The 18,191-nt window shown below is 39.4% G+C and overlaps 1 protein-coding gene across 7 annotated transcripts in view; it reads left to right on the top strand.

Moving 5' to 3' along the window:
• The window catches only part of LOC133455376 (PALM2-AKAP2 fusion protein), a 113,830-nt gene that overhangs the window by 62,357 nt on the left and 33,282 nt on the right, over positions 1-18,191 (top strand). For 5 of the 7 annotated variants that reach the window (XR_009783497.1, XM_061734372.1, XM_061734371.1 and 2 more), the window contains 5 exons: positions 1,938-2,052; positions 2,556-2,577; positions 4,785-4,910; positions 6,815-7,645; positions 15,002-15,087. Coding sequence is in view for 6 of the 7 variants with exons in the window: in XM_061734372.1 (XP_061590356.1) it covers positions 1,938-2,052; positions 2,556-2,577; positions 4,785-4,910; positions 6,815-7,645; positions 15,002-15,087 (1,180 nt within the window). In the remaining variant the exon portion in view is untranslated. Of the gene's footprint in view, positions 1-1,937; positions 2,053-2,555; positions 2,578-4,342; positions 4,418-4,465; positions 4,618-4,784; positions 4,911-6,814; positions 7,646-15,001; positions 15,088-18,191 lie in introns of those variants that run through there. The other 2 variants (XM_061734375.1, XM_061734374.1) reach the window with 2 other exon arrangements.

Here is an 18,191-nt window from a genome sequence, read left to right as displayed (position 1 = left end):
ACATGATTCTCCAAACTGAGGGTGTGAATTTGTTTACTTTACGCTATACAGTTAACTAGGGCTGGGGATCGATTCAAATGTCAAGAATCGATTCGATTCCGATTCTTAAGATTCAGAATCGATTATCAAGATTTGATCCGATTCGATTCGATTCCGATATTGATTTGGGTTAGTGTTATTAAAACTGTTTTTTCAGCTGTTGCATGAATTATATGACTGTAGGTATGCACAATATAACTACTGGTATTATATTGAGATTAAACAGCAAGTATTGGCAGCTAATGATGCTGTAAGGACCAATCAGCTCCCAGAATGCTGATAGAACTGCTTTCAGAAACATCATGTGGGTCAGAATTACCAAACAGATCCAGGGAGGAAACAGAGACGGATGAAATCGGTTTTATTTTTTCCCACATTACGTTTTTATTTGTTCCATTTTCGGTCTATTTTGGTTTTTAATTTTTGAGCATTTGGTTTTTATCATTTTTTGCAAATGTAACCCCAAGACAGTATATAAAGTAATGAAATAGACAATTTATGCAATTATAACCTAACACTTTAATGTTTTCATACCTTTAAACATATTTAAAGGCAAAAACATGGCACCAGTTCTCGTGTCCAACAAAACATTCCTTTTTTGGGGATAAACAAAAAAATAACCAAAAGTTGTAATGTAATGATGAAAAAAAAATACATAAATAAATAAAAGAAAGGAAAAAAAAAATTGATCTTTAGACATATGAATCGATTTTTAGGAATTAATATGAGAATCGATTTAGAATTGGGAAATCGATTTTTTCAACACAGGCCTACAGTTAACTATTATTGGTTACTTGAATCATCAGCTATTCAGTTTCTTATGATCGCTAACTTAGCAAGTATTTAAAGCAGCAAAAGGGAACTTTTTTGTGTTTACTTTAAGGATTTTGACCAAGATTTACTTTTGTTCGGTCTCTTGCTCAATCATTCCCTCATCATTCCTTTCTTGAGTTTCTTAATTTGGATCTACCATGATGTCCATTCCACTGTAGCTCTGGGAGCTAGTTTTATCAATGTTTTATTGTGACATAATGCCCTAAAGTCATGATGCAGTTGACGTAGAGGGTGACCAGGGTGGGAGTCCAGTTATTTTGGGCGGGTTTTGCTGATATTAAGTGACAGGAAACTACTGGAACTAGACAACACTTCTTAAAAAAAGAAGATTGAAACTGATATTTTAAGAGGGAAAAAAGCCTTTTTTCCACCGCTTTGATCATATTTAATGAGTTCATCATAGGTTTTTCAGTTAGTCGCTGATTCGTTCTTCTTTTGTTACTTTTGTCAAATTCACAGCTGAATTAGGTCTAGACATGCAAAAACCTCTGTGCTTACATTCATGTTATGCACTTTAGATAAAACATCCCTTAAGCTCCACTGATACATGAATACTGTGGGAAAACGGCCTGTTGATGGTATTGTTTTGAAGCTTAATATCTGTTTCACACAAACATGCTCACATACACCGACGCACAAATTCCTCATGTCCCTGAGGAGCATAATCTAAGGCAAGGAAGCACGCTGGAGTCCTCCTCCCAGGCTGTTTCCTTGAATTGTTGCTACATCCATCTCTTTAATATCCTTGAATATGATGTGTGTGTGCTTGTGTGTCTGTTTTTCAGTTACAGTTTAAGGACTGGTGAAGATGTCCTGTGCAGATTTCTTTTCCAGAAAACGTTTAAAGCAAATGTCAGAGCAGAGATAGCATATCAACTAGATTATATATTTTAATTTAATTGTATACTGCAAAGCGTTGGTGGAAATGTACCAATATGAGAATAAGATCCAGTAAAAATGGATAATTGTGTATACTAGACACTTCTAATGTACAAGACAGGATCTTTCTTGTTTTTCCCATGCTGACAGAGAATGTTTTGTTTTGTCTGTATGTGTGTTTGCAGGTTGGAGTCTGAAATTGGTGCACTTGAGAGTGAGGAGTCTCTAATTTCAGCCAAAGAGCAGGTTCTTCGAGAGCGTCTGAAAGAAACAGAGCGTTCGATAGAAGACCTGCAGAAGGTATTACAAGAGCCCTGTCATCCTATTATTTGTTGAGTTTGAAAGAAGCATGCCGTTACTGAAATTCTTTACACCTTTTACCTGCTGACATTGACTTGTGTAGTTTATTAAGAAGTCTAGCACCACAGAAACGATGTGTTTCTCACAGGCTTCTAATTTAATTTCACTGTATTGTCATTGCTTTTGCAACATTATGATTTTTTTTAGTCAGAGATGTCTTTATTGAGTTTTCAAAGCTTCTAATCTTTTAATTGCACCACAAAACTGATCAGAATACTCAGTCACGTAACTTGTGTAGCACTTTCTTGTACCTGAAAGGTCATCTTATTTACTTTTCTAAGATGGGAAGTTAGTTAAAAAGGCCTATTAATGGTAATTAATTCAAGTCTTTGCCAAACAAGAGTGACAAAGATCACTTATGCTGCTATAACACACCTTAGATATATTGTGAAATGTATCCCTCTGCAATTGCTCAAATGAATTTTCTCCTGTTTCTCTTTCAGAGTCTAATGACCCAGAATGAAGGTATGGCCAAAAACATGACACACATGACTAAGTAGATTTTGTATCTCAGACAATGTTGAGACATAAAAAGAAATTTGCAGGGGGGGGGGGGTTTCAAAGTCACTCCTAATTATAAAACACCTATATGATACAAGCCTGTCTATGTGAGTGAGTGGTTTGCAGGTTAGACCTAGGTCACTTCCAATTATCCATCTTTGTTTCCACCAACCTTCCCATCATGCTGGATGTGCTTTGCTTTAGAAGTAAGTAGCACAAAGCTGAAACCTTTTTCAAACAAGACCCCCCCCCAGAAGAAGGGCAGGACTGGAGTGGAGTAGCTGACTCCACCCCCTAAAAGCAGCTGTTATCAACAAATCACTTAGCACGTGGTTGAAAACACAGATTTCATACTGTATCTTTGTCATAAATTTCATGAACAACTCTGGACACGGTGTCAACTTTTAAATCCAGGTTACAGCATGCCGCCTTGTAGCACCCTATAATGTAATAATTTCCTGAAAATGTAATAACGCCTGAAAATGTAATAAAATTTGCACTTAACTCAATCGAAAATGTAAGAAAATCCAATAAAGTAATAACTTCACCAATAATGTAATAAAATATCCTGACTGATATTGTAATAACATTTTTACCGATAATGTAATACCTTATTACATTATTGGGAATTTATTACATTTTCAGGTGGGTCTTTTTTTTTTTTTTTTCAAAACTGATAATGTAATACTTGACAAATAATGTAATATATATGTTCATTTTGCAGACTTTGAGTACCATGTAATAAATTCCCAATAATGTAATAAGGTATTACATTATCGGTAAAAATGTTATTACAATATTCGTCAGGATATTTTATTACATTATTGGGGAAGTTATTACATTATTGGGTTTTATTACATTTTTGATTGAGTTAAGTGCAAATTTTATTACATTTTCAGGCGTTATTACATTTTCAAGAAATTGTTACATTATAGGGTGCTACACTCCTTCAAACTAAACCAAAAATAAAAGTACCGGTAAATAAGTGCATCCTCACAGGATTCTCAAAGGCCACATGGAGTTAAGAAACTGTGTGGTCACATAGGTTTTAAGCTCTAAATCTGGGACAAACATCGCACAACCTCTTCCACTGCCACTCCTCTTATCTCCTCATGTAGACTTTGTGGTTCAATCATAAGGCACGATTTGGGTGCGTCACAACCCTGAAGACAAAGGACACCCAGTGTGTTTCTTAGAGATGCTACTGGCTCGCACAAAACATGAGAATGAGAACAAGTTACATATCCAAACCTTCCCCACTGGGATCAATAGTGTCGTATCTACAAACACGGACAAAAATATACACAAACTGATGCCTGAAATATGTCTGTGGGTGCATGAATGCTTGTGTGTGTGTGTGTCTGTGTGGATAATAGTCTCGCTGAGGTAGGAGAGATGCAAGCCAGAGCACGCTCTTGAACCTCCAAACACACACTCGGGCATAGTCATACACATACATGCATGTGTGTGTTTAGCTGCACACAAACACACACTGGACTAAAGCACTCACAAAATCTGGCCCAGCGAGACTATTGAAGCTCACACACTCACACACACAAGGCCATGACTCTGCAGCCTGCAGTCGCTGGCTTTGTCCCCCTACTATTCACCAACAAGCCCCGTAAGCCCCTGAAGCTTTGTTCCTACCGTCACACACATACACACACACACATAAACACACAAACCCAGACATAAAGCAGGTTCAAATGCACAAACATACACACTCATGCTTCTGCTGCATAAGCACTGAACCTCAGGGGTACAAGTTCTGCCGTGGACACGGAAGCAGGGAGCGTTGGATGGTGTACGTGTGTGTGTGTGTGTGTGTGTGTGTGTGTGTGTGTGTGTGTGTGTGTGTGTGTGTGTGTGTGTGTGTGTGTGTGTGTGTGTGTGTGCACATGTGTAGAACAGCGATGGATAGAGGTGTGGTTAGTTTCCCTATGGGGAGGCTGGGCTGTGTGTGTGTGTGTGTTTTGTATGAGGGTGTGGTTTCACATCACTGAGGTGTGTATGTGTGTGCGCATGCATGCATGCATGCACATACACAGTGTGCTGTGCGTGTTTTGTGTATCGGCACGTAGCTGAAGTTAAAGTGTGTATGTGTGATTATCCTTCACGGCTTCATCCCACTGACCATGTGTCATTTCCCCTCCTGTGCTCCTGCTCTCTAGATGTGACCGGCCGCATGTCCGCCCCTCTCACGGACCGCATGGAGCCCGATCCCAAACACCTGGTCCCGGCCGCGTACCCCCGAAGCAGCCCATCTGCAGCTGGAGACCACGCAGTACCAAGACCTGGTAAGACTGAGGGAGCGAGAGGAGAAAAGAAGAGTGAGGGAGGGAGGGACAGAGGGAGGGAGGGAGGACAGAAAACAGTCTGGCCTCAGCCAAATCGGTCCAAGTAGATTTATTTTTTCATTGAGAACAGATAAGCAAATATATGCACGTTTGCCAAAAATTCTGCATCAAAATCTCAGCACTTAAACAAAGTTTACTTTAGAAGCTACTTTTTTTTCGTTCCCAAGATCAATCTTAGTGATTTATCTGCCAAAACCAATACTCAAACTGTTATTGTACAGCAGAATGTATATAACTCCTGACTTTTCAAGACATTTTCCTATCAATCCAGTTTTTTGTCCAGTTATGCATAGACGTGTGGTGAAAGCTTGAAATAACAAACAATCTTTCTTGAACTAGCCACTGCATCTGTGATGCTGCGCTGGTAAAGTAGTCGCTCCGTGCAAAACCAGCTGAAGTGTGTGCAGGATGCAGCCCACTGTCCATCGCTTACCTCTCGTTCCATGCTTTATCACGCAAAACAGTGAAGGCATACTGCTGATCCCATTTGTTTAGGATCTCCTCCATTGTCTGCTCTGTCGTTTTAGGTCCACAAAACTGATTTGAACTTGTGGCCAAAATACATAGACACTACATAGGTATCAACCCAGTATGCAATATGATATATGACATGAAAATACGCCATTTGTCAAGCATTAGAAATTCAAATTTCAGGCCATACTATGAAACAGGGAGCTCTAATAGATGATGAAAACAGTCCAAAGGGTTGGTTATCCAAAACAGTTAAACCAGTCCCCCTCTTCATAATCCTTTTTGCTTCCTCAAGCAGGTTATAATCAGACTGGTAGTATTGAGCGAAGCTCTGTCAGTGCCACCTTGTGAACTCCAGACATAACAGGTGGATGTTGGACTTCTCTCATGTTACACTTTAACATATTCCCACACAACAGACATGTTGACAACACAACTCTTTAGGATATCCATCTTGCAGGGCAGCAGACGTAAAACAGCAGACATTAGCTGAGGTGTAATCGGTGACTGTGATCCCGATTAATCAGAAACACCTTTAAGGGGGATCACATTCTGATACTTGACCCCATTTCAGTTCTTTAGTTTGGATCGGGATACCCTTGCTTGTAAATATTCACATGTGTAAGAGCAATAGACATCAGGAACAGCTGTTTTTTTATTAGTGAAGTATTTAGATTTATTGGTAATAGTGAGATAATGGGATACATTTTAGGCAATAAACCCCTTTTTTTAGGGTTAGTAGTACTTTCACCCTCGATATTCGTGATATTCCCACATCTTACACAATTGTAAGTTTTTTGCCTTCAGTGCTGCTGACCTGGCCATGAGCTCTACAAAATAAGAGTACAGGGTTAGGAGCAGTGTGATAATATCAGATTTGCAGTGCTTAGTCGGGAAAGTGTACGTACTGGACTAAATAGTTCAAGTGTTTATTTTTATGGTCCTTTACATTCAGGAAAATCCATAACCAAAATGTGGCCAGAGGAAAACAGGCTTCCCCAGAGTTGCCCTGTTTGATTGTAAGATAATTGTAGTTTAACAGAAAACGATATATGTTTTCCTTGTTTTCTTTACAAGGATGAGGTATTTTTTCACTCCACACCATTTTCTTTGGCTAACTAGATTTTTGGATGAACTCACATTCTCCTGTTTGACTAACTGCATATTAAACAGTTTGAATAAGAAGCACTTTATACGGATAACAGTGTAAATCACTTTTTTAGAAGTCACTATTTTCATGCCCTCACGCTTCACCCCTCCACTTTGTCCTCCCATCACCCTGCCTACCCCTCCCCCACTACCCTTTGACCCTTCCCTATTACCCCACTCCCTCCGCCCCTCCACCCCTCTCTCCCTCACCCTCCTCCTAACAGCAATGTTCGCCATGGAGATCAATGTGCAGCACGACCGACAGACTGGAGAGCAGCGCGTCCTGTCAGCCAGCCGCGTGAGCCCGCTGGAGGCCGCCTCCCGCGGCGTCAAAGTCTACGACGATGGCAGAAAGGTGGTCTACGAGGTCACTTCCTCCGGGGGCGTGTCCACCACGACCGTGGAGAACGGCTGGAGCTCTGAGCAGGTTGACGAGCTGGTCCAGCGAGCCGCCAGGCCCGCGGTACGAGGAGTAGATGGTGGGAGGGCTCCGGTGACAGTGACCCCAGCTGCACCGCAGGCTTATGTTTCTCCGGCAGATGTTGACGATCTGTCCCCACCCTCCTGTGCCCCGCCATCTATCCCTTCTAGCCCACCGGCCCAGGTCACCCTGCAGAGGGAAACCCGCCTGGGCATGATGCCCCCCTCCCCTGCTCCCATCACGACCCAACCGGTCTCCTCAGGCCCCGCGGGCGGCGAGCTCGCCTCCCAACCCCAAGCTAGCACGGAGCACCCCATCACCATGGTGTTCCTCGGCTACCAGGACGTCGAGGACACGAGCGAGAGCAGGCGGCTGCTCGGCTTCGACGGTGCCGTGAAGGCCGAAGTCGTTCTCATCGACGAAGATGACGAGAAATCCCTGAGAGAGAAGACGGTCACGGACCTCTCCATCATCGACGGCACTGCGGCCGACCTCGTGTCAGGGCGGCCGGCCACGTCCGAAGGCGTCAGCACGGAACTGTCATCCGACGGCCGTGAGCCCGACAGCGCATCCTCACCCCCTGCAAATCCGGAAGCCAACGCGGCCCCCCCGCCCGGCCTCACCCCCGCCACAGGTACAGACAAGAGGAAACGCTGCCAGTGCTGCATCCTCATGTGACTGAATTTTCTCCCTCTTCCACACTTTTATTATTACCCTGCTCTCCTCTGTCTTTGGATGATTACTAACAGAAGCCCTGCCTTCCTCCTCCTCCTCTTCTGGACTCTGATCAGCTGCCACACACACACATGCACATGCAAACACTGTATGACTTTTGACTCTTTGCTCAGCCACATAATCACCGCTACTGTCTCGTTACTTTTTTCTGTCAAAGTGGAGGCTTCGCATTCCCATCTGCTGTCTCCCCAGCAACAAGCACTGCTATAGTTATGGTGATACATACAAAACTTTCCATATATACGAGACTTTCTGGACAGTCAGTCACACACGCTCTTTAACCGTAACTCACGTCTGGCTCGGTCAACCAACCACGCCAACCCCTCTGATGAGTCAGTTTACAAATCTTTCAACCAGACAAACGCAGGTTCATTGATTGTTTATTTTTTTATTCAGTCCCTTCCTTTCCTTTGCCAACCCTCTTCCAGCTGTCATCGCACACCCACACAAAAGCAACCACACACTCAAATGTATGAACTCAACCAACCCACCCCTTGTCTCGTACAGACTCTCCTTAATGAGGGCGGAGGGGTGGGCACTTGTTGCCTTGGTTTTCTTTATGTGCCTGTTCTACCACACTAATAGTCCTAACAAAGTCTAGAAAAAATAATTAGATGTTTCTATTAGGCTTTTATTTCAGTTTGCTGTTGTAATCTGAACATTTTTTTTTTTCCTTTTGTTTTGAAACTCAAAAGGCCATTGAGTTGTTGGGATGCCTGTTTCCGTGGGAAACTACATTTTTTTGACACTTGTGTTAGCATTCTCTTATTCTCCCATGCCTCTCTCTGCTCTTTCCTCCATTAACTCCAGCTATTCCACTGCTGAGGTAATTTCCTCTTATTCTAGTACTTCCTATCTCAGCAGCCAATAAGAAACTGTGGATCGCCAATTGGCAGCCAGTAGGATCTATCCAGCCAACTTTTTCCAGTGTGTTTACTATATAGCACAGGATGCAAATGGCAGCTTAATAGATATGCTCTGCCAGCGAGGGAACACATATCTGCGCCATTGGAAACAAAACAGCCTGGGCACAAAATGTGAATAATGACTCTTAACAATCACTTCTATATTGCTAAATTACCATTATGATGGTTGTGGTCAAATGAGCTTTTAGAAAAAAGATTACATGCAATCCATGATCATTTCTTTGTCCATTAAATTCAGTTCATTCCTGCAGAACTCCACCAGAGATCTGTTGGTTTTTTTTGTTTTTGTTTCTTTTTGAATACAAAGAGACTGAAAACACTGCCAGCTCTTGCTGTTATCATCTTCCAGGCACTAGTTTACAAGGGTGCTACAAATAATCAAGGCCTGGGTGTCACTAAAACACCATACTCTGTATATATTACGCTGCCCATGGCTGGGTTTTCCGAAAATCTCACAAAAACAGCAATCGTCCTCATTCTGTTGAATGACAGTGAATAGTCCTGGAGGACTTTTCTTCATTTTCAAGTGTCTTTTCTGTGTCAGATGGAATATGGAGGATGGTGGGGCTCAGTGTGAGATTTGTGTGGACTAATTTCTGGCAGTTAGTGACAATGTTTAGCCATAACACAGAGAGCTAGGTCGATAAAGCACTGAAGAACACTTACAAAGAAGTAAAGGAGGCTCCTCAGGTCAAAATGATGTAATTTAGGGCTGTTTACCAAGTGTTTCTAATACATTCAGTTTAAATACAGCCTGGCTCTTAATATTATTCATTAACATAGGAAACAACTTCAAGCAAGAGTTCATGAAACCAGAAAAATGAATAATGAGACACTGACCAACACAGGACCTAATATAGTTTTTGACTGGCCATAACAGTCTCAGTAACCTGTTTATTTTTCTGGAGTGAACCACTTTAATGCTCTGTTGATCCGCATCTTCAACTAAAGAACACAGCTTCATTTTTGATTGCTGACTCTGGTAATATAAAACAACAATAGGGGACAGAAATACAATAAACTGGCAATAAACTGCATTATTCCAGCATAGAGGTATCTATTGGTAAATCAGTTATCTCCTAAAGTGACTCTGTACATAGCTCCTGTCAGTGCAGAACTGCACATCATCCTTCAAATATGCATACTTCAGAGTGATTGGTCAGTGCTGCTGTCAATCAAGCCAGGGCGGGCGTTTGAATGATCACTGAGCAAGAACACTAGGATTTAGTATTCTGTGTCCTGTGTAGATAAAGAATGTAAATATGCTCTAAATTATACTTAGTTGAGATTACTTCTTTCATGTATGTATGTATATATATATATATATATATATATATATATATATATATATATATATATATATATATATATATATTTGTGTATACTTATAGTTAATTATACAAATCTTCTGCAATGCCATTTAGTGACTTCATAAGTGCACAAATGAATGAGAGCTTACTGTATTTTCATTCTCTCTCACCACTGCTTTGCTGTGAAATCACCTTTGCATTTAACCTCACATGACTTTTCTCACTCTAATCACGTTTTTGGGGACAGCAGTTAAGTTTCAGAAATGGTACAGAGAAGTATTTGAAACAAATAGACTGTAAGGCCATGTATGTTAGGGACAGGAAAAAACTTCATCCAAGTTAATGTTGTAGACTGAACAAAACATATTTATTATACAGCTGCTTGGGTTTAAAGACTATGCAGAAGTGTGTACTCTTGAAAGTCTAGTTCTGTTTCCTTCTATATGCAATGATTGCACAAAGAGTACCAGAGCAAAACAACACTTTCAGTATATACCTTCAAAAAAAGAAAATTATTATAGTTACAAAAGCTGATGTATTTAAAAATGAAAGCTGAGCCACTGGGTTTGTTTGTTTGGGTTTTTGCGTGTTTATGTAAAGCAAGGACATGTGCAACAGATATGATGAGTTTACCAGCCCCACTGCCGTGCCTGCAGTACTGTTCTCACTCTGTAGGGGTCTCTGTTTTCATGTCTGCCTGCCCTCATGGTTGTATGAAAAAAAAAAAAGGAGCCATTTTCTATTGTCCACACCTCTCTAAACACTCTCTCTGTACTTCACTCTCACTCTGTTACATCCTCACTTCCTCCCCTCTCTCTCTCTCTCTCTCTCTTTGCTTGGACATCTGTAACCTCTCTCTACCTTTGGTCAATAAAACTGAGTTTCTCCAGTGCCCCCCCTGCTGTCTCCTGCTTGTTGTTCTTTCCATCTGTCTCTAACATTCACTTTTTCATTGGCTGCTGACAAAAAAGATCACAAGCTGCCCTTACTGAACCCAGCTGGTATAATACCCACTGCCACTAACAAAGCGCGCACATTGTGTTTCCAGCAGTCGTCCAAGATGCAGAAGACTTCTTTTGGCCTAAATATTTCCCATTAATTTTGCTCAGATAGACGTTTATTTGTTTCTCTATGTCTCTAGCTGTAAAATAATGTTATAGGCTACATACTATAATAACTGGAGAAGTAAAAGTTGAGTTTAATGCAGAAGATACTTTAATTTCAGTTATTGTTACAACAGCAATGTCAAAGTTCAAATGTGTCCAGTTATGGCTGCGCTGCTAAACAGTGTGAGGCCCTAAGATTAGATAAAAGCAGGTTAGGATGTGGATGCTTTTTAATGGACTTTTAGCAGCATGTGACTCACCACTGCACATGAAAAACAGCTCTAATATCCATGCAACATTCCCTTGGGGACTCGTAATGTGTCTGGGGTACCAAATGACTTTCTACTCTTAAGAAAAGATTAACTGGTGGAACCAGTGGTGGTATTCAAATTGCCTGGTTATGTAAAAGCAGTAATATTAATGCCTAATGTGAAGACCCAGATCAAAATAACTTAAAATGACATACTGCATTAATAGTTCATGTCCATGAAAGCACATTGTTTACGCTACATATTATACATTATATATAATGATAGCAATTACGAAAAACACAGGATTGTGTTTAATCAAATATCAACATAAGAAGTAATTACATGTATTTCTCTGTAATAAGGGACCATGTGTTATACGTTGTGTTAATTGGAACTGAATAGTGTTTAGGAAGAGAAATATCAAAGGAAGGATGAGAGGAAACGTGTACAAAGAAAGGAAGGAAGGAAAGGAGCAAAAGGAAGAAAGATTAATTTAAGCAGGGTGGATTGAGCTGAATCACTGTGATAAGGTTTAGTTTTGTAGGTGAGGTAATCTGTTGTTAGTCATCCAGTGGATACTCAGGCATCAGTGCACACATAAGCTAGCACTGCCCACCCACTTTACTGTTAGCTTCACAGCAACCAAGAAAGAGGGCAGCAAAAATAGAAACAAAAACGTGATCAAATGAAATATATCCCCACAACAGGAAACACATCTATGAAAATCTGATTACAAAAGCATTTTTGCAATGAAAAAATAATACATTTTTTTAACAGCAATTTTCCCTCCCTCTCTTTTCTTTCATAACTTTTTCCAGTAAAAATCCGATTCCCTTATAGGATCAATAAAGAATTCAACTCTAATCAGTTCTCTGCTCTGTATTATTGATGTAAAATATAGACAAAAAGAAAGACTTTTAGGCATTCTTTCAATAGATACAAGAGGCACTGCCATTTCTCTTTGAGTTTGTGTCTCTCTTGGATGAAGTGCTGATGTTTAGAAAAGCATCATCCATAGCATCAAAACAAACATTGGCCACATTCTCCCAGAAGATATAATACAAGGTGATAAAAGATAACATTAGTCACACTGTGACAACCAGCATCTGGAAACAGCATAAACACTTTCTCTTTCTCTCTCTCTCCTGCTGTCAGTGCACAGGATGGGCGTTCATTCCATGATAATAAACAATAACCACGTTATCTTCAGCCTGGTAGCTTTCACAGAAACCATGACCGCAGATAATTATTGGACACTGTCCTGCAGTCACACACAAGACAGGATGATAATATTGCACATGTGCCAGGAGTCATCTGTGCGGATTTTGTACAAATGCAATCACCAGAAGAGATAGAATAATCATTTTTAAGAAATTACTTCAAGACTTCATGTGACATGACACAAAATGACTGATGCAAACAAGCATAAATGAAGAAGTCAAAGCAGAGATGAGTAAGAATTCAGTTGTATAATTGCATGTGTACTCATCAAGAATGAGATCAGACACTTTTCATTAGTCACACTAGTGATTATCTAAGTGTTTATAGTACTAGTGCAACTATGGGAACTCCTTTTAACTTTGCTGCTACTAATGCTGCACTACTAACACACGTGCTACCCTGATTTCTTCTATTTTACTGTTTAGTTTAAAAAAGAAATCACTGTGTGAGACACCCAAAATGAGGGTCATTTAGGAGCAGGTTTTCTCCATCTAAAACAACCTAAACCTTCTAAATGTTGTGTTAGATGTCTTTACACTGTCGTGACTGCTCAGGGGTTATTTTACTTTGTCACTGCATTCATTTTTAATCTTTACTGCATAATGTCCATGATGAAATACAGTTACAGAATGGATCGTGTTAATCCATTATGTAACTGAAAAGTGACATGGTATGACAACTCTGTTTGGTTGAACAGCACATAAATAGACTTGTTTTAAATGGAAAAATATGCTACTCTTTGGTCATCATTCTGAGTAGCCTTCAACTTCATATTCAGCTTTATATGCATCATAACAGAAGCAACTGGACTTTCAGCTAGAAATAATTAATCTCTGATTCACTAAACTGGAGAGATGTGACCTTATCTACTGCTTCCCACAGCCCCACCAAGAAAGAAAAAATAAACTCAAAAATCATTTAACTCATAGAACAACTAGTATGACATGTGTATGACTTAGGAGCAAAATTACTGAAAACTTGAGATTTAAGTAGCATGTGATAGTTGAGTAGTTTTGCTCATTGTATTTCTTAAACAGAAGAATTTTTTTAATGATTTTTTTTATTATGGTTTACTATTTTTAACTATCTTTTACTATAATACACATAGTAAAAATGTCTAGAATGAGTCATGTAAATTAAGTAAAATGTTTCCATCTGTGAACCATTTATTGTGAAGTTAATTAGTGGAAATACAACACAAGTATTCAAAGACTACATTCAAATGCTGCATTCACAATAATATTTTGTGCCTGTAAAATAACCACTTACCACCCTGACTTCCACAGTAACTGTAGTTTTAGCAATGGCAGTAATGGTATTCCACAGAAGTAGTAGCGGTCATGGCAGCAGTTGCAGTAATATATGAAAGAGCGTTTGCAGTTCTGAAGGAGCACTTGTGGTGGAATCAGTTTGGATATTTTCACTATTACATCAGTGTTGCAGTGAGTGTGGGTGTCAGGAGGCTGTGGGTGATAAGATCTGAAATTAGATGAACTCTCTAAGGTGCAAGCAGGTCACTGAGGTAAAGTACACTTAGAAAGTGAGCTAAAGACAAATGATTTGTTGAAAGTCTTGTGCACATGCATGATCATAGTTGTATCAGCATATTGTCTATATCAACAGAAGAGGCTGTTGCTGAACAGTGACATGCAGAATAACTTTGCATGGTTGTGGTTACCGTCAGGATTAAAATATTAGATCATCCAAGACTTTTTAAGTAGGATGATGTTTCGTTTATGCTTAAAATGGAATAAATAGAGTAATACATGAACCGTAACTTTATTATTATTATTATTATTATTATTATTATTATTATTATTATTATTATTATTATTATTATTATTATTATTATTATTATTATTATTATTATGTACTGTGTAACTCATCATTGTCAGATGCAGGTTTGCATCATCAGTGTATCACAGTATCACATTTGTGCATATACTGTATCAGGCCTAATTTTTTTTTAACATTCTTTTCATACATTTTTAAAATCATACATGTCCAGTGCAGTATATATACAAATAATGTGAAATATGTAGCAGATCCAGAATACATACACAACAATGATTCCTAAAGTCCTCAGTGAATCCAAAATTGTAGGCAGTTCCCAGGTACTCCAAAACTGCCAAATGTTGCTGTAAAAAGGCACCTCTGATATAGTTCGCTATCAACGACTTTCACAAAGGCCTGATTTTTATAATTTCAGTAAACTTGTTTGATTATGTATTAATTGATAAAGTTTACTAGACACTAAAAGGAACCTTGCCATTGTTAATATCATTCATTACAGCTGTGCTTTTATTGCTGTGATAGGTGAATATATTTCTAGGAGAGAAGGTCTATGATGACCTCAATGTCAAATACTTGAAAAATGTCCAAATGGATATTAATTAAATACATTATGGCAACAATAACTCAATTTTTCTGTTTGATCTCAGGGTACAGTCAAGCATTGGAGGTTACCAGGACAACAGCAAATGGCTATCAAGCTCCTATTCCAGGCACACATTCCCAGACTGCCATGGTGAGTAATATGTATTGTCAGTTATCTATGAATGCAAATATTTCATGGTACTTTTAAGGACAGGAAATTATTCTCTTCCTATAATCTCTCTGCGGGAGTTTGGTTTTAGGAAAAAACTATGACAGACTGCAACTATCTGTGAGAGCATTTTTTCTACATGAGTGGCTGGCTTATCTAGTATCTAATTTATGGGTTTCCAGCCTCGGAAATTGTGCGCTTTCTGTGTGTCACATTGATCTGCTTTTGAAAATTTTCTTTTGCCTTGATGTGAAACACTGAGTTCAGAAAGAAACTCTATATGCCTTTATACAAACAAACTGTTGCTTTATACAAGATGGTCACTAACCTTCCTAGGAGTAGGCATCCCAGTAATTTCACCGTAGGCCAGACAGTGTTATCACATCTCACTACTGTTAACGTGTTAAATAAAAGTTGTTAAATATAAGTTGTCAGTACGACTTATATTAGTTAGATATAGTTGTCAGTGCGACTGGAAAAATTCTGCACAAGTATGGCAGAGTTGTTGGTTTGCAGTAGAACGCTTTCTCCGTCTAAAAAGAACAGGGCAGCCCAGCTTAAATTTACAGAGTTACAAATAAACAAATAATGAGACTTCTGTAATAATCTATTTTGAATGAAACAAACTACATAGGATCTAATTGCATGTACATGATAGCAAAAACCAAAGACACCATATTAACACAAACACACTGTTAGGCACAGTGGTGGAGATGTGATGGTTTGGGAATGTTTTGCAGCTGTAGAACCTGAGTACCTGGATGTTATTGAGTCAACCACAATCTCTTATGTTTATGGAAGTATTCTTAAGTCAAGTGTGAGGCTATTCGTCAGGCAACTGAAGCTTGACCAAAACAATGATCTCAAATCTATAACAAAATTGGGGAAAAGAACAGCCTCGATGAGTCATGATGGAGTGCATTTTGTTTTTCCCACACGCTTTCTATATTTTAGGTGAGTTTTTGTACAAAATGAATGTGTTGCTGTTCATCAGAAATTATATTTACTTAATTTTAAAATGGATCATATGATTTTTTTAAATATATTTAGTTTTATATTTATATTAAATGTCTGCATATTGAAGACCTTGCAAATGGAAGGTAAGTTGTTTTTTACATGATTGTACTGTTTATTTCTTATTTTTCAGCATTTTCAAGTAGCTGGCTAAACTACTGCTTCATCACCACAATATTTACAATCCTCTTTGAAACAGAGAAAATAAAATAAAATAAATCACCCCATTTTCACATAATACAAATTAAGACGGTTTCCATCTTAAAAGTTCCTGTCTTTGATGGCTCATGATGTTTTTTATATTTTTGCTGTTTTTTTAAACACGGTACAGTGCATTAAAAGCATTGCAAGACTTCAGAAGCATTCTTCAGAGTACCTATAAATAACATCTGGGGTTTGTGCAGTTCTTATATAGTGTGTCACATAAAACGAGTCTACTACGAGTTAATGAAGCCCAACACACAGTCCTTGTTGTGTGTCAGGGGGCAGTCCAGACTGTGACATCACAAATCCAGAGCAGAATTATTCAGTTTTTCCATTGCTTTCCATTACTTCCATTTATGCTGCATTAAACTGCATTTGGAAGTGCATAGCACAAAACTTTAACACTGATTCCAAAAGAGACATCCCCACAAATCGGGGAGTGGGTGGAATTGAGTGGGTGACTCCACCCCCTAAAACTCACTATTACTAGAACATTATACTAGAACAGATTACTATTATATGATTGAGAGGGGAGCTTTTTTACTCTTATCCCTGTGGTACCTTGACCAAAATACGTCAAATAACTTTGATGAAGATCCCACAAAACTGTTTCAGCTTCTGTAAAAGGGTCATAATATGTATTTTTTTCATAAGATTTTCTGTGGTGTCAACCGTTATGGCATTTTTTTTAATTGTAATATACCCATAGCAAGTTATATTTTACGGAAGCGAAGTGCTGCCACCCCAGAAAAAAAAAATATCAGTATCAAGTTATAACGTAAAAGGTTTATTGTTAGGACAATAAACGTTTCACGTTATAACGTGATAAATAGTATATTTTTCTAACAATAAATGATCACGTTATAACGTGATAAGTTTGTATTTTGTAATAACGTGAAAAATATCACGTTATAACGTGATACTGATAATTTTTTTTTTTTCTGGGGTGGCAGCACTACGCTTCCGTAATATCTGGCAGGTTTCATTCAATGTAGTAAACTAAATGTGTTGGTTGTACATAAAACGGCCAGATTATTATATACCATACGTAAGAGTGTCATAAAGTTAATTAATTGCACATTGCACATGACCTGTTCTGAAGTATTCAGTGGGGTACTGGAGCAGGAGAGGGGGCCCCGGCTAGCCTGCGTCTTAATAAATGAATGAATGAAACGCAGCACGGCGGTAACCCGAGCCGTGTCCGGCTGGGGCTCGCGCGGCGGCTCGCTCTTTGATCGTCTCCCGGAACCTCGCGAGCCCTGCATTATTCAGCGCGCGTGCCTAGACAAAAAAGGTAAAAAGAGAGAGAGAGGGGGAGAGAGAGAGATACAGAGGAGAGGAGAAGGGAGGAGGAGGAAAAGGAGAAGAAGGGACAGGACGAGGAGGAGGAGGAGGAGGAGGAGACTGGCGATTGGAAAGGCTGTAAAAGGAGCCCAATGTCATCCTAGTACACGGCTGGTTCGTCCGTTTCTGACTCTACGAGCCTGCGGCTGCTCGTCCGCTGCTGCGGTCTGCTCGAGGTGGACGCAGAGGACTAAAAAGAAAGAAGAGATCAGCAGGTCGGTTACGCTTTTAGCTTTTCCACTGTTAAAAACTAATCCCGGATAATTATCCGGCTACAGCGAGCTCCGGGAATCAGCGCTGAGCCAAGCAGCTCTCTGCTCACAGGTACAACTGGATAAGTTGAATTAAAGTGAAAGTACCTTTGCACGGAGAGTATAAAGGTATTTTGAGTTGAGTTTTGTTTTGGAAAAAGGAATCAGGAAGGGATATCTAATGGAAGAGTAACGTTAGCTGAAATGGAGGGAGCGTGTGTGTTAGTCGGGGGTCCCTTTGGGTCGATTTGGATGGGCAATAGTTATGTGTGT

This window comes from Cololabis saira, chromosome 11 (assembly GCF_033807715.1).
Source record: "Cololabis saira isolate AMF1-May2022 chromosome 11, fColSai1.1, whole genome shotgun sequence".
Classification (NCBI taxonomy): Eukaryota; Metazoa; Chordata; class Actinopteri; order Beloniformes; family Belonidae; genus Cololabis; species Cololabis saira.
This window is presented reverse-complemented; position numbering and strand designations above follow the sequence as displayed.